Source organism: Scomber scombrus, chromosome 4, assembly GCF_963691925.1.
Source record: "Scomber scombrus chromosome 4, fScoSco1.1, whole genome shotgun sequence".
Classification (NCBI taxonomy): Eukaryota; Metazoa; Chordata; class Actinopteri; order Scombriformes; family Scombridae; genus Scomber; species Scomber scombrus.
This window is the reverse complement of record NC_084973.1, coordinates 15549817-15566352: the sequence shown is the minus strand read 5'-3', so window position 1 is coordinate 15566352 and position 16536 is coordinate 15549817. Positions and strand designations below refer to the sequence as shown.

Genomic DNA, 16536 nt, shown 5'->3' with positions numbered 1-16536 from the left:
TGCAGAGACCTTTACCTTATATGTAAATGCATATATCCTCTGTAGGAAGCCATACACACACTGAAGCCCTTTTAGTAAAACCAGTGGCCATCAGCAACATGATATCTTGTCAGTCAGGACTAATTCTGTATTCAAACTTAATGGCTCCTGACAAGCTTTTCACCAGTCAACTGAGAGACCAGAGGGAATGTGCCACAGTGAGCATGACCAATCAGCAAATTCATATTTAACATTTCATTCCTCCTGCTTGGACAAAATGAATTATACATCCTTGATTCTGCCACATTGATCTATCCAAAGGAACTCCCTAAACGTTAAATGTTAAATGATTTGTACATCTCCCTCCTCACTCCCAGGACAGCACTCTGTTTTCACCACCTCTTTAATTCTGACATTCTCGCTCTATCCTTGACCCTCTTTCCTTACTCCCTCTGTTATCTGAAATAATCTCAGGGCCTCCTTAGATTCTATTCATCAGAGCAGAAAGAAGCAGGCGCTGACATTGATAAAAAAAAAAAAAAAAACATCTGTGCCTTGCAGGGGTAAAAAGGAGTGAGAGAGAGAATGAAACAGAAAAGAAAGAGAGGGGCTTCAAATGAAACAGGCTATGTTGTCTCCCTCTTGTTCCCCCTCGTCAATGCCATTTCAATTGAAAAGCGCAGTGGTAATTAAATTCCAGCAGGGGTTAGGGGCAACTGCGCGGTGCGCTGACGGGGGGCAGCCCTGACATAAAGATGACACAATTCAAGAGGACAGAGGGGGCGCCAGGCGGAAAAGGAGGGAGGGTGACAAATGTCGTTTATTCACGTACACTGCCACATTCGTACCACTCAATCTTCATGACATTTAAAAAATAGAAAATGAAATGGATATTCAAACCTTACGAATCCCACAGTGACCTTTTCCCAAATCAGGGATATTCTAAACATATCAGTCCTCTCTATCTACGGCATTTACAGAATATTTTGTAATGCTTAGGAGGATGAGAGATTAGGTGGAGAAGAATTTGGGGAAGCTGGTGTGTGTGTGTGTGTGTGTGTGTGTGTGTGTGTGTGTGTGTGTGTGTGTGTGTGTGTGTGTGTGTGTGTGTGTGTGTGTGTGTGTGTGTGTGTGTACGCATATGTGTCAGTACAAATGTGTGACTCACAGAAGGACGCTGGTTGTTGTTGATTCACATTATAATGGCACTAATCCAGAGGCTCCAGAGAGGCTACACACTCCTGCTGTGCCCCTTCCCCATCCTCTATTAGCAAAACAACACAGCCAGTTACTCTCCAACAGAGGAAATTAACATCTGAGAATAATATTTAACTTTACTATTGTATACTATCACAAACTATTTCTGATAGTTTTAAAATAGATTGGAGAAAATTGCTTAGTAGTCTTTGGTCTTTTACATGTCAGCATTTACATTAAAAGTAAAGCACAATAAAAGAGCATTGCAGCATTATACAGGGAGGTGTTGATTCAAAGCAGCAAACATCCATCCTCATAATAATTAAAAAGACTGAAGCTTTACATCTCATGTAAATAGTCTGAACAGTATTTTTATTACTACTTTCAAAAGGCTCTTTGTTGAATTGTGAAGTCTAAAGCAAAAAAAATATCTTATTAGTTGTGTTTTGTTGATGAACCAAACAAATAATTTCAAAACTTCTTTCTTTCTGTGTTTTCCTTTTTTCCCCCCTTACAAACCTTTAAACCTTTATTCTGTCAGCACCTACCTTACACATTAATCAATTTATCAGAGCCATATGCCATAAATCCCTTTCCACTAAAAGGCATTGGTGCGATTCTGGTGCCATCTACTGGACAAATAGTTTATTATATACAATTACACCTTTTAGTACTGTGTTTGGGAAGCTGCACCGAAAACCAAAAATGATTTCAGTCATTGTGGTTAAGAGATATCAGTAATCATCAGAAGACACAGCTGACTTGTTAGCTTCAAAACTTCAGTAAGAAGCTATAATTAATACTTCAGGAAGTTCTGTCCAGTTCTGGTCAGTGAGAAAATGTCCCTCGATCCACTGCAGCAGTTCGGCTACCCCGGGTCTTGAGGTACAAAAAAATGTTCATCCACAGTCGCAGGTGGGTCTCAGTAATGATTTAAAATCTCCAGAATATCCTCCTTAATAGAGAGAGGAGAGTGCTGCTGGACACCTGGGCCACCAATACTTGTTTCCCAGCAGTCAAAGCCGCGGTCTTGCAAGTCCTGAATTGTACCCTGGACAACGAAGGAGTCCGTTTCTACAAAAAAAGCAAGTCATGTCAGGGTGAGAGGGAGTTATACAATAAAAAGGAAAACTGTATTGCAATTTGGTGGGGCAACACCTGCTGCATGTTAAAATTGAAATTAAGTGGATATGACCAAATTATGTTATAGGGATACAGTAGAAGAATGTATGGAAAGAATGTGTCAAGTCTGCGTCACCAACAGCAAAAAGGTGACACTACACTGTAGCAACACCAACATATAATCACTTAAATCAATATTAGATTATTCTGTACCCAGTGTGATCCTACAAAATGTCTGGCACTTCCCTGCTGTTTGTTACAGAGGAAGTGGTTAAAAATTCAAAAGAAGAAAACTCAAGCTTAAGATACAAGAGAAGCATTTAGTGCAATGATAAAAGACTTTCTGAGAGCATTTGAGGAGACAGACACTAGACCACCTATCTGAAAATAGCTGTAATTCACACAGATGGAAATGTTTGCCAACAAAACAAATAAAGAGTATTTGAAAATATATTCAAAGGACTTTAAACGCATTAAAATTCATAATGCTACAGGCTGCAGGCATAAACAAAGCCCAAATTCGCAGGTTCTTTGCTTGTTTGTTTTGTCAAAGAGAATGATACAAACTCTCTTTATAACCAATTGCACAGTAGTACCCGCGCACCAAGGACCCTTCTTGTTCAGCTTTCTCATCATTTCCTGCCACTCAAACTGTCGTTTCAGAGTAGAAGAGTGAGGATACGTTTTGAGGAAAACACAACATTTGATGTCAGCAGGAGTCTTGACATCTCGGCTCATCAACTTAACTCATCAAATTGAATTCATTATAAGACAAATTCATGGGAGGATGGAATTTAGCCTCATCAAAAAAGAGTTTCATTTTAATTATATACATCATTTAAACTTAGAAAGAGGTAATTAAAAAACACACTAAAGCACATAAACAGCTATTTTTCTTTGAAAAAGACAAACCTTTGACTTTACCCTTTATTGCAAACATTACACTGCTATGAGATACAAAGACTTTGATAAACTGTCTGTTTAAAAGGCTGGAAAACATAAACAAGGCCTGTAGTACCTGGTCTCAGAAGAGTGATGCCGCAGCCCCCTCCCCCAGCGCCTGTTAGCTTACTGTGGAGCCCTCTGGCCAGTGTGACCTGGCACAGTGTGTCCAAGGCAGGGTGTCCCACACCCATCACATTCAGATGGTGCTGGTTGATGTCAATGAGCTCCTGGAAGTGATGTGACACAGCTACAGTTAAGACCTGTTGCTTCCAGCAGGGTATTAATCACGTTGATGTGAAAATGGGCTCTCTGCTTTTTAAATTTTTGATTTAAAAAATGAAAATGGTAGTTAGATTTTTAAGTATGACATTAACTTTTTATGTTGTCTCAGCATTATAGCGCAAGGTTCTCTACAATATCTATTAAAATTTTGTACCTCTAAAATATTGTAGTGCTCTCCTGTGATGGGCTTGCTGGTCATCTCTGAGAGGACTTTCTCACAAGTGCAGGAAACAGCATCAACCGAGTCAAGCACGGGGGTCATGATGGAGGGAAACTACAGGAGGGGTAAACAAAAACAGTGGAAATCAGCATCTCCAATATCACAGCAGATTATGTGCAAAACAACATGTCTAACAAATGTGTATGTGTTTTTTAAAAGTCCTATTTCATGATGGATAAGTCGTACACAAATAGGGATTATAAAATGGCAGGTTTGACTTTGATTTTGTTTTAGACTGATCATAACACTGCCACAACACCACACAGGCCTATCTATTTCTGAGGCAGAAATCTGCACACCTGCTGGTGTCACCAAGGCAACAGCACACAGGGGTTCTGGCTAAGAGTTTAATTTCAATATTTTATGAAGGCACTCAACACCGGGCTCTGGAGTATCTGCCATGCAAAAGCACCGCCTATTATATTAATTACAGTGTCGGCAAGTAACACACGGGGGAGGAAGAAACCATTTAGTACCTTGTTAATTTTGTCCTTCACCCTGGCAACAAGTACCTTGGTGCTACGTGGTACTTTGGTGTTAGTGAGGAGGATTCTTAATAACGGCACCCTGGAAGTAAAGCAGAAAGATCAAAGAGTTTAACCAGCTTTATTATTCAAGTGCTCCACTGATGCAATAATTTTACCCGGGACAATGATTGTTTTCTGTGAGAAAAAATATATGCTATGATTTTATTAAAACGCTCTGTACACTTTTTAAATGACATCAAATAAAAAGCTGTTAATCACTGTCAGTACCTGCTGAGTGGAATAATCTTCCCAGCCAAGAACCTCAACATGCCGCCTACATACAGGGAAATCAAAATCATTAAATAGATAATCATCAGAAGATAATGAACAGCGGAGCTTCAATACTCTGGTGTGTGAACACAGAGACAAAGGGAGGTATAACACCATATGTACTGTGCCGTATGCCCAATAATTTCAGGCCTCACCCCACGTCCCGACAGCGTTGTCGACTCCAGAAGGGTTACCATGGATGATCATCTCCCCTTGGAAGGCCCAGCTGTTGATCTGCTCCAAGTCCTCCTGACACCACCTGCAAATCATGTAAAAATGAACAGAAGAACTTTTGTGGCTTGACACACCCTATTTGACCTGCCACCTACTTAACTCTCCATTTACTAACCAAACACTGGTACTGTGTATAGGAGGGATATACTATTCTATGTTCAATAAATTATTATTATCTCCGCCGGCGGGATCATGCGTTTGGATGTGTACTACTGGACCTATCAACCTAATATTTTTTGTGCTCATTTATGACTGTATGCTCAAGGACGACTCATGGTTGCAGTGATTTACAGTTTTTGAAAAACCTATTTTATAACGCCATTGACTGCTCAATTTTATAAGGCCATTAACTGCTGACTCCTCGCTCTTCAATCAACAGCTGCTTCAGTTTGGAATCTTGCTTCCACTGGAGACAACCAATCATGCCTTGTTGCCACGTTATATTAGCCAGTGCCAAATTTTGGTACCTTGAGCACTGGTTGTGTTGTGAATTCAAATAAATATTGATAACATTCTTTATGAGCCTATCGTAAAGCTTAGACTTTCATCTTTTTGGAAGGCCTCACCGTTTAACGATACGAGTTACGACATAGCAGAAAGCATTTCTGGCAATAGGCTGATTAAAAACAAGGCTAACCTAGTCTGTTGCAGGCCACATTTTGGCCTTTGTCGTGGCTCAAAAACTAACATTCACAGAAAAGTTTGATCTGATCTTGAACTGCAGATTAATTCCATACCCAATATGTTATGATCCACTTAAGATAAGCATCATACGAGAAGAATAAATCCCCTGGCGGAGGTGTTTCAGTGGTTCATACAAATCTTGGTAAAAGAGCATTGATGGCGGAGCCCCATGTGCTATACTTGAAATAAAAAAATCTAACCATTTAAAGTTACTTGGGAATGGGAAAGTAAATTATCTTGATGAAAATTGAATATTTTACAATGTTTTTAGGTTTTTCCATTTTTCTTTATGCACCCTATAACCACTTTTGGCAATTGAAAATAATAATAGGCCCAAAGTTGGCGCAGTCATCTTAAATAGAGCATCTAAGCCTCTTAAAGACCGTAATCACTGTATTGTGGGCTATTGTGTTGAATTACATTATATTGTACTGTACTGGTATGTATGTTAATATATTGACCTTCAACCTTGAATCAATGTTTATTCTTGTGAATATAATGTTGTGATTCAAAGTATTTAATTACACAGAATGTGTGAAGTAAAATCACTTCTGTGATTTCATATGGTTGTAAAAAAATGTTTGCCAAGATGCCTTTTTATAGCATTTTCATCATGCCCAGAGCTCATGATGATGGAGACTTTCCCTCGATATGATATCATTACTTGGCAGTGTGATCCCACTCTTTGAGAGGAGTAGGAATTGCTCCACTAGCGCAGAGCAGAGCTGCAGCTAAACACACAGAGTAGGCAGCACTTGATCCCAGTCCTGCTCCCGTCGGCAGCTCCGACCACACAGACACCGTCAGGCTGGGCAGCTCCCTAAGAAAATAAACATAAAGACTGAGTCTTGGTTTGACATACACACTTAAATATCTTAGATGTGACTTATTATTGTTATTATGAGATTATTGCAAATAATTAAGAATGACAGTATAAAAGTATTTACTCCACAGATCCCAAAACTTCGAAAAACTCCACAAACAATGTGCATTACTATTTAGAATTCAAGATTCAAGAAGTTTATTGTCATATGCATAGTAGAAACACAGAGGTTCAGACAATGCGATGATATTCTTACTTTGCTGCTCTCCTTACACACAACAGTAATACATACACTCAACAAACATGACAAAAAGATGCACACAACAATAATGTATTAGAATTTTTAAAAAAGATTAAAAAAGAGTAAGAAGAATCAAATTAAACTAGATAAAAAATAATGAAATTAAAAAGGCAAGAGAGGTGCCAAAAAACCTGAGTTAATTTGCAACGTTTAAAAATAGTGATCCTTCGTTTGCGATGACCCCTGGTGACTTTTTTCAAAAATAAATTGAGTAACTAGCTATATAAAAATCACATTATCTGGTACAGCACTCACAGCATATACAGTGTGCAATGTTCAGTAATGTATACAGTACTATATACACAACAGAAACTTGTCAGGGAAGCTGTTTTTGGACAGACAGGAGTATACTCCAAACTAATTGTCCGGCTCTTCTCGAGGGAAAAACACATCCAGACTTTTTAAAAGCTGCACTGTGGCCTAGTGCCAGACTCTCATTAGTAGCCATCCTGTCAGAACCCATCACCTCTCTCAGACACGCCAGCAACGTGTCAACGCCGATTAAACCACACAACAACCTGCAGCTCTAATGTTCCTGAGCATCTTCCCTGTTCACAGCTGTTGGAGTCGCTAAAACTAACATCCTGCGTCTCTGTCTGCCTCTCTTTACCGTCTACATCTCAAGGAGGAGTGATTTTTTTCTTCAGATGCAGTGAAAATGGCCTCTAACTGCCTGTATGCATTTATATCAATAATAAGTGTTTTTTTTTCTCCAAATAGGGCATCTCCAAGAGAGCTTGAAAGGCTCTGCTACTCCAGTGCCTGTTTTTAAAGAGTAAAGACATAAAGAAATGAATGCGAATGTGACTACATGACAGCACAGGTGTAATAGGCCTCCAAGACAACAGATAGTGACAAGTACTTTTGACCTTTGCTGTATTCTTCTGGTGTCATTTACAGCATTCAGTCGCCACAAGAGATGATCAATAAAGTGTCATTTTGACAAAGACATGTGCAGTGAACACAGTCCAAATAATGTGGGAGTGGTGCCTAAAGGTGGCCTAAAGGTTAGAGAAGTGGTTCAACCCCTGGCTGGCAGGATAAATCTGGGTGGGGTAAGTGGAGAGGCAGAGCTTCCCCCTCCTCATTGCCACCACTAAGATGCCTTTGAGCAAGGCCCATAACCCGAGCTGCTCCAGTGGAGCTACTCAGTGGTTAGTAGTTGATACTGTAGTTGTACTAGGCAGCTTCCAGGTGTGATTGTGTGTAATTGTGATCTGCAAAAGAGAGGCTTCCTTTCAGCGAAACTTCCCTGAATAAATAATAAAGATTTTAAAAAACATAAGAGGCAAATCACAGTATTTTAGTGACTGATAGGGATTAAAATGAACTAAGATTGTTTTTTAACAACTCACTTCAAGACAAACTGTCTGGTCAATCTGATAACACAAATCAGTCACTTTAATCTAAATTGGAATTGGCTCGTAGCTTTCACAAAAACTCAATAATTTATGCTTCAGATTTCCTACAAGGTAGAGGAGTGTAGTCATTGACAAAAGAGTCAAACACACTGCAAAGCAGCATTTCAAACCTGCAGATGTTGACATGTTGATGTCACCTTCCACAGGATGAGAAAGTAATGCTGCTGCAATTTTAACAATTGCACCACCTGGGTGGTCGAGCGGTTAGAGCGCATGCCACATACGCAGCTGACCCTAGTTCGAATCCCGATCGGAGGTCCTTTGCTGCATGTCACACCCCTCTCTCTCTCCTGTTTCCTGTCTGTCTACTGTTAAATAAAGGCATCTGTACCGAAAAAAATCTTTAAAAAACAACAACAATTGCACCACCTGCAGACAATGAGTATTAAAGCTGAATTTCTTTGTGTATGCCAAATTTTTATTTTTGACGTTTTTCATTGGTAGGCCACAATAAAAAAACTGATATAAGTTGAAAATCACGGTATCACACTATCCTCTGGTGTGCATTAAATACTGAAATAGAAAGTTTCCTGACAGCTTGTAGAAATACCACACGTTAGCTTATTGGATTTATGTAATATAAATACATTTTTCATCATCTCCAGTTGACAACATTTTTTTTTTTTTTAATTAAAAAAATTAAGGTGGCAAAAACATTAAAAGAAGCTATTATTTCCTTGCCTGTGGGGCACATCGATGTGTTTACATCTGGATTTTAAACTGCGGGTGCTTATTTTGTGACATTTTCTGGGTCTGGTTTAAGGTATTTGATTTGTATCAAAACATATCATTTTTTAATAGTCACCTGTGCTAACTAACTGCAATAATAATATGAACACATGCTGAGAGAAAGAATCATATTATCTCACCCTGGTCCAAACAGGGAGAGGTAGATGTAGAGGAAAGATAAAGTGGCCATGTTGCAAGTATCCAAGTTTCCATTTGTTACACCAAAAAAGTCACGTAGTCTCCTCACAAGTTCAGCATCCAGAAGTTTCACCTCCTCCCGCTTACCTGATAAAATAAGTGAAAAGACACAGCAATGGTTAATCACTGTATTAATAAGACAGTGATGTTTGCAAAAGATACATAAGTAACAGAATATTGATGCCATAATAATGTCCGCAGACATGTGTTACTTTCAAACTGTGGTAACTCATCTAATCCAGAATTTTTCCATATATCTTAAAAAATAAACCTCTCTGGGCTCTCATGGTCTCCTCTGCTGAAGTATTTCTGTATGTGCTGAATTATTGGATGCATGGTACAACAGTAACACTACAGTAAATGCAATGTCCAGCTCTGTATCATCCTTACCATAGGAGTATGGAATAAGCCTCTTCAGCTCAGACAGATCCCAGCAGAGGAATGTGTCAATATTTGGGAGGTTGATGCAAACTTTACCAGTAGTGGTGGCTTTCAGCCGTAAATACGTTCTCAGGTTCAAACACACAGCAAGCGCCACCTGTGATGGACATACAGCGACAAGTATAAGGATCATACAGGGATCACATTGTTTTAAGTTTTAACTCATTGTCCGCAATTCCTGTCTATTTCTAAGCATGTCTTTTTTTCAAAGGATACCATGGCTTTGTGATTATTAAAGCAAATATTGAAGACAATCAGTAGTTTCCCCATCATATATAATACAATATGAAAGTCAGCTGACACATAGTACGAGAAAACTATCTCTGGGTGATCTAATTGCATTTTTAAAACAATGTTTTGAAAAAGAAAAAAAGTCCTTCAGTTAATGTTTGAGCATCATTGTGTAGAATGATGTTTGTGCAGAGTTTGACACTTGAAGACTGTTTTCACATGTATCTGCTGAAAGTAGAAAGTGTCTGTGAGCACACTGAAAATCCAATTTTAAATGGTGGACCTATGAGCAGGATTTATGACATCACAACTAGTTTGGTTTTTGATATTGGCCAGTTCTGGTCCAATATCCAACTTAAGGAAGTGTGATGGGGAAACTTGAAGCATCTAGTGCACAAACACTGAGGACTGACTTAACAGTGAAGCAGGGGACATATTGTGTCCAGCAGGAAAACTTTTGAGATGAACGATAATTGTATATTTCTAGAAGTTTTAATGAGACACTAATTATTCAAAGTATTATATATACACATCTTAAAACAAGTCTGAATGGGATATTTAAGTGTTAAGTGAATTGTGAAAAAACGGACTAAACCTGCCAAGTTTTGGTTGTGTATTGTATGCTTCATCCTAATCTTTCACACACATGCATTATCATATGTGTTAGTTGGACTCTCATTAACACTTTACCTTTCCGTGAACAACTGCATGCTCCCCGTGCAGGATCGCCTTCCCCGGAGCAGACACGATGCAGTCCTTGACTTGCATATCTGTAGCAGTTTCCAGACTACAACGGTGTCAATGCACAGTAAAAGTTAACCTGTTCAACTTGTCGCTGACACAGTGTTATTATTAGCTAGCTTAGCCACGTTTGGCTAGTGTTAATCCCCTGAACCTACAGTCAATAACTCCACAGCTCTGCGCTTTTCATGAAGGCTCTACGAATATATGGACTTTAACAAAGCCTTTTCATGGTCGCCGGATGGGTTGAAGCCCTGACCACTGACTCCACTACGGAGGCGTGATGAAGGTGGAAACCATGTTAAAAAACACAGCTGATACACAGAGGGAGGGACTGAGATAAAGTTGACTACCCGTATCCAATCAGCGACGCGGCTAGTTATACATATATTCTTTTGTCCAATCACCGTTCAACACTCGGTGATTTGACCAATCACCATCCCGTGATGTCCGAACAGCCGGTGAGTTGACCAATCGTGCGATTAAAAACGAAACGCCCCTTAAACTAAGGTTACATCAGAGGGGCAAAAAGGTATTAGTCACTCTTTCAGCTTTAGCAGCCAACTTGTAAAGCAAACAATGGCTTCGTTCGTTATAAAACCTACTCACCTCCGCTGTGTTGTGAGGACAGGCCGACTCATAAGCGAGTACCGGACCAGGAAAACCTTATTTTCAGAGCGAAGGTAGTGGCAGTGCATGTTTGTCCTTGCTCATATCATTCATGTAGCTGTAACATAACAGAATGCTGGCTAGGTAGCTGCTACACAAAAAAAGCATGGTTTGAAACGTAAACATTGTATATCCAAGTTATTATTTTGTGTCCCCTCGTTAATTGTTATCTGTTAGACAGTTATGTCAACATATTTATACACATACGTATTATCTCATCTTTGTATCCTGTCTCCTGTTTTTTTCACTGACAGTTATTCCACTGAAGGAGACAGCAGGATACCCAAAATTTACACCAAAACTGGAGACAAAGGTTGTTTTGTCAACTTAAGTTATCAGGAAAAAATGAGTTACTACAGTACAGTCACTGTAAATGGTTCTTACAAAGGTTGAGATGACTGTCACTCTTTCTTTCTCCTAACAGGTTTCTCAAGCACATTTACAGGGGAAAGGAGGCCAAAGGAAGATCATATTTTTAAAGCTTTAGGAAATACAGACGAGTTGTCATCAGCTATAGGGTAAACATTCTACTATTCAAAAGTCAGTCCATTTAAAAAAAAAAAAAAATCTTCCTCACCTATACTGACTATGCTAAATTGTATTTTGCAGCTTGGCCAGAGAATTTTGTCTCGACAAAGGTCACACATTTACATATCAACTGGACAAGGTTTGATTTATATGAAGAATTTATTGTTTTATTTTACATTAGGTTATAGTTAAGCTGACAGTATTTTGATATTTTCATTACAGATACAATGTGTTTTGCAAGACGTAGGCTCCAACATTGCCACCCCTCAATCATCAGCAAGAGAAAGTCACATAAGTATGTACAGATATCTTCTGGTTTAACGCAGCAAAATGTTTGGTGTGTGGATTCATGAATTTGTTTCTGCTCTCTTTACGCAAGAGAGAACAAAATTTGCTGTTCAGCCAATTGCAGACCTGGAAAGCTGGATTGATACTTTTACAGAGGAACTCCCTCCACTGACCAACTTCATTTTACCTGTAAGCCAATTTATGCATCTGTAAGACACTGAATTTTTAAAAGTCCTGTATTCCAGATGTATTAAACATGAATGCATTATGTGCCACAGTCTGGAGGAAAGAGCAGCGCAGCCTTGCATGTAGCTCGGACGGTCTGTCGGAGAGCAGAGCGCAGGCAAGTCTCAATGTTTCCCCTGAGTGTGACATTGTCTTTAACAACCTATTTGTGCCTATTTGTCTTGATTTACCAACAAAGCTGAATCTGAAAGCACTTTGTTCTTATTACAGTGTTGCTCCAATTGTGCGGTCAGGGGAGGCAGATCCAGATGTTGCCAAGTTTTTGAACAGGTCTGTCTAGTGCTTTCAAATTCATCTAAGAGCATGTTTTCTCTACCATACATTGGATTAATGTCCTAACATTTTCACACAGATTGAGCGACTACCTCTTCACTCTGGCCAGATATGCAGCCTTGAAAGAAAACAAAGAGGAAAAGATCTACAGAAGACCAGAATGATCAGATCCTAACATGAAGTACAAGAGAAAGACTTAATTTGTTTTTGGGAGGTGTGATCATGTTTTTATATCACATATATTGTAAATATTAATAAATATGAATGAGGTCCAAATTCATACTCTAATGCATCTTTTTTCATCATATTATGAGAATATTAGCCAGTGAGCACATACAGCAGGAACATCCACAATACTGGCATCTTATTTAATTTCATACAGGTATTGTTTCGTCAAACATACATTCATTTGAGTTGGCATACAGTTATGGTGGTATGTCCTTAGAGAAACTCTTGTTCCAATGGATTTTGTTCCTTTTGTTGTTGTATTATTACAGCAACAATACATGGGGCTGTTAAGGACTGGGCTCTGTCATCACCCTCCCACACAGTCACAGGATCTGGCACCAGCCCTGGCTCCTCTGGGACAGAGTACTGGCCCATGTCATTAGAGACAGATTGCGGTCCTCATAGGGCGGATAACGCAGATAGGTGACACACTCAAACCGCGTGCCTCTTAGCAGGCATGATTTCCTGTGAGAGAAAGTATCAAAGCTGTAGCGCCCATGGTAGGAACCCATTCCACTGGCACCTGTCCAAACAAAAAGTTGGTTGAGAACATGTATATTGTAGATTATTCCACAGACAAATTTTACATAATTAAACTTACCAACTCCACTGAAAGGCAGAGCTACCATGAGACTCTGCACGACACTGTCATTGGAGCAAAAGCTTCCACTGGAGGTTTCACTCATCACTCTTGAGATGACCTGTGTTGTCAGAAAGGCCAACATTTCATCAGAATGCACATTAGCTGCCCAAGGCTTGTATGATAAATACAAAATGTCTCATTTCAATTGGTGCCCAGTACCGTGCTGTTGTTCGAATATGCATATACACAGAGGGATTTCTCTTGCTTATTAATGAAAGCAATGGCCTCATCCACATTGTTTACAGGCAAAAGGGGAAGAACTGGGCCAAAAATGTCCTGTTGCATGATAGGGTCCGATTCTGCCACTTCTGTCAAAATTGTTGGGGCTTTAGACAGAACCAAAAACAATTTAGTGAAATATATTGCATATGCTACAGTTGGCCTTGTTTCTAAGAGTCTCACAGTGAGGAGTCTTACCAATATATTTCTCTGCTTCTATCACCTGTCCACCCACAGCCACCTTGCCAGATCTCCACAGTATGTCTCTCGTGCGGTTAAAGATCTCCAGATTAACCATGCGGCCGAAGCTGCGGGACTCTCGGGGATCAGAACCATAGAACTGCATCAGACAGCACTTCAGGGCCTGGACCAGCCGAGCTTTGACATCCTTATGGCACAGGATGTAATCTGGAGCCACCAAGCTCTGTCCAGCATTGTGGAAGCGTGCCCAGGCAATGCGCTGTGCGGTGGTGGAAATGTCACAGTTTTGGTCCACATAACATGGGTTCTTGCCACCCAAAATCAGGGTGACAGGTGTGAGAGTGTGAGCTGCAGACTGAGCAATTCTGATTCCCTCCTCCCTGTTTCCTGGGGATTTACAGACATCTTTAATACATTTAGAAAGTTCAATAAATGATCCCAAAAAGATATTTTGAAACAAATTTTATCTTTACCTGTAAAGAAAACATGATCAAAATGGAGTTCCACAACTTGAGGCAAGTCATTCGTGCCTGCAAGAATCACATGGAAGCATTCCTTGAAGAAAACAAGAATTGTAGATCAGATTGTTGCTTTTTTATTTATTTTTTTATTTTTTAAAAAGATTTTGTTGGCATAGACACCTTTATTTATCAGTAGACAGACAGGAAACATGGGAGAGACATATTAGCCGTGATAAATGGAATACGAATCCAATGCTACCTAGTCCAATATTTGAGCAAAAAGAAAAAAATGTTGGTGAGACTTCAGGACACATACTGTAACCACTCAGTCAAGTATCCCATCCTCCCTGCTAGCATGTAATTACTCACATTGTCCAAGTAGAAGGGCATGAGACGATGGAGAAGCTCTGCTGTGTGAGCGGTGCACTCAGAGGGGCTGATGATTGCACAGTTACCTACATCATCGAGCAAAACATCATTAATGTCTGTCGGACCTTCAATAAGCAGACGAGAGGAAAAAATCGTGCAATAATTCAACTGATTAAATTAGTGTCCTGAGTGTCTTCACCTGCAGCAATGGCCCCAACCATTGGCACCAAGCATGTTTGAACTGGACTGCACCAGGTCCCCATGATTAATGCCACCCCCAGCGGCTCACTGACGACCAGACACTCATCCAGTGTGGTGGACTAAACCAGTTAGACAAACTCAAAATAAATTTTCAAACAGCTAAAACAGGAACTCTCTTGAGTGAATGTGGGCAGAGTTTATCAGAGTTCATCACAGGTCGACTAGCAGAAAGGAAAAGACATCAGCCCACTTTAATCCTTCAAAAAGGGCAAGGCAATTTAAGATTTAATCTGCTTTAGCATGCTCAGCACAATACATTTCTTTGTAGCAACGAGATGGAATGTTCCTTCCAAAAAGGTTCTGTAAATCATAAATAATCCCAACAATAATATGAAGATGTTTTCAGAAAAAGGGTTCACCAGGTTTCTCTCCACGTGCAGCGGCTGCATCCACTTCTTCAGGTTGTTGATGGCATGAAGAGCCTCATTTTTGACAAGAATCAACTCTGACACAACTGTCTCAAAACGTGGCTGGTTAAAAAAAAAAAAAAGGCAAATGACAAAAATGCCAATAGACACAAAAACCTGGACCATTATGTCAATATTGTACTAGTCTAATCTTTTTACCAGTTACAGCAAACACATAAAATGTAGACTACTGCTTCAGCTCTCACCTTATGAAGGTCCCTCCCAAGAGCATCCACAAAGTCACACTCATGTTCCTCCAGCATCCGCACCACAGCCTCCAGCTGAGCTAGTCTGAAGCCCTCTTTGATGGTGCGTCCAGCCTGAAAAGCAACTCTAGCCCTCTGCAGCAGATCCACACACTCCTGAGGGTACGTCTTCAAACACGGCTCCCCCAGCCTGGTCCTAGAACATCAGCCAACATCACTTAGTTTAACCGTACAGGTCAATTATATACAGTTTATTCTATCTAGGCTGTATGGTCTAACCTTCTGCATGTTAACCGGCCATTCCTCTGACAAGCATAGCACGCCCTTACTTTACCACTCATGTTTATTCGAGTCAAGAATTCTCCAGTGTTGGCTTCTCTAAATGGAGTTAATGTGCTAGTTAAGCCTATGCACCAGGTCAGTAAAAGCTCCAACATACAGGCAGGCAGGCAGGCATAGTGAAAATCCTAATAACTCCAGCCAATCAGGTGATGCACATAACATAGCAAATCTGTCTGTGAGAAGGTATATAATCTTTTAGAAGAAAACATCTCACTCTTTCACTGTGCATACACATAAACACACATGTACATTAACTTTACATGAAACGTGATTGATCGACTTCCACGTTCAGATCACCTACTCTTCAAAAAATAAATGAATTTAAAAAAAAAAAAAGAAGTAAATCTATCATTTACCTCCGCAGCGCTTTGAACCATCGGGCTGGAGAAGGACTCGGTGGACTGCTCATGGTGTTTGTCCAGGTTTAGGCTCAGAAATCCTTACAGCGCTGTTCACGTTTCATTTAAGAGTCACAGGGATCGGGCACGATGGAAAATGACTCAGGCCTGCGCATTTACACCATAATCCGCCATGCACGTTATTCAGGAAAACCAGAAAAAGTGTTGTGAGCCATTCTCAATCCCACAGTCCTGCTCAGCTTTGCCCCGTGTTTGCTGTCATAGTGCAACAATCATCATGCTTGGCCTTCCACACAAGACTCAGCAGGTGTTAGTGATAAACTAATGAATAAATTGTTAGGAATCGTTATCCCGCTGCGTGACAAGAAAATGAATAACTCATTATATTGTAAATGATTGAAAGTAAATTATTTATATAATACTGATGTACATGATTTAACATGACAGGAAAAATATCTTACACATAGACAAATGTCTTTCTTTTTGTTTTT

General features: G+C 39.8%; 3 protein-coding genes across 3 annotated transcripts; 1 reads left to right on the top strand and 2 right to left on the bottom strand.

The window, feature by feature from the left end:
* Window positions 1-803: 803 nt before the first annotated feature.
* mvk (mevalonate kinase) lies at window positions 804-10629 on the bottom strand. The gene is made up of 10 exons (XM_062417518.1): window positions 10295-10629; window positions 9323-9470; window positions 8875-9019; window positions 6125-6280; window positions 4698-4801; window positions 4501-4546; window positions 4222-4312; window positions 3680-3799; window positions 3317-3470; window positions 804-2250 (listed from the first exon to the last, which is right to left on the bottom strand). The coding sequence occupies exons 1-10, from the start codon at window positions 10370-10372 to the stop codon at window positions 2099-2101; spliced, it is 1194 nt and encodes a 397-aa protein (XP_062273502.1). The 5' UTR covers window positions 10373-10629; the 3' UTR covers window positions 804-2098.
* A 273-nt stretch (window positions 10630-10902) lies between these two features.
* mmab (metabolism of cobalamin associated B) lies at window positions 10903-12619 on the top strand. Its single transcript, XM_062417519.1, has 9 exons — window positions 10903-11028; window positions 11269-11327; window positions 11439-11532; window positions 11624-11681; window positions 11765-11837; window positions 11922-12019; window positions 12109-12173; window positions 12287-12346; window positions 12429-12619. Exons 1-9 carry the CDS (start codon window positions 10925-10927, stop codon window positions 12511-12513), a joined length of 696 nt encoding a protein of 231 aa, XP_062273503.1. The 5' UTR covers window positions 10903-10924; the 3' UTR covers window positions 12514-12619.
* Window positions 12620-12875: 256 nt separating this feature from the next.
* aldh3b2 (aldehyde dehydrogenase 3 family, member B2) lies at window positions 12876-16095 on the bottom strand. The gene is made up of 10 exons (XM_062417517.1): window positions 16043-16095; window positions 15345-15540; window positions 15091-15201; window positions 14670-14790; window positions 14471-14556; window positions 14114-14195; window positions 13638-14027; window positions 13380-13546; window positions 13179-13278; window positions 12876-13100 (listed from the first exon to the last, which is right to left on the bottom strand). Exons 1-10 carry the CDS (start codon window positions 16093-16095, stop codon window positions 12901-12903), a joined length of 1506 nt encoding a protein of 501 aa, XP_062273501.1. The 3' UTR covers window positions 12876-12900.
* Between the last annotated feature and the right edge of the window lie 441 nt (window positions 16096-16536).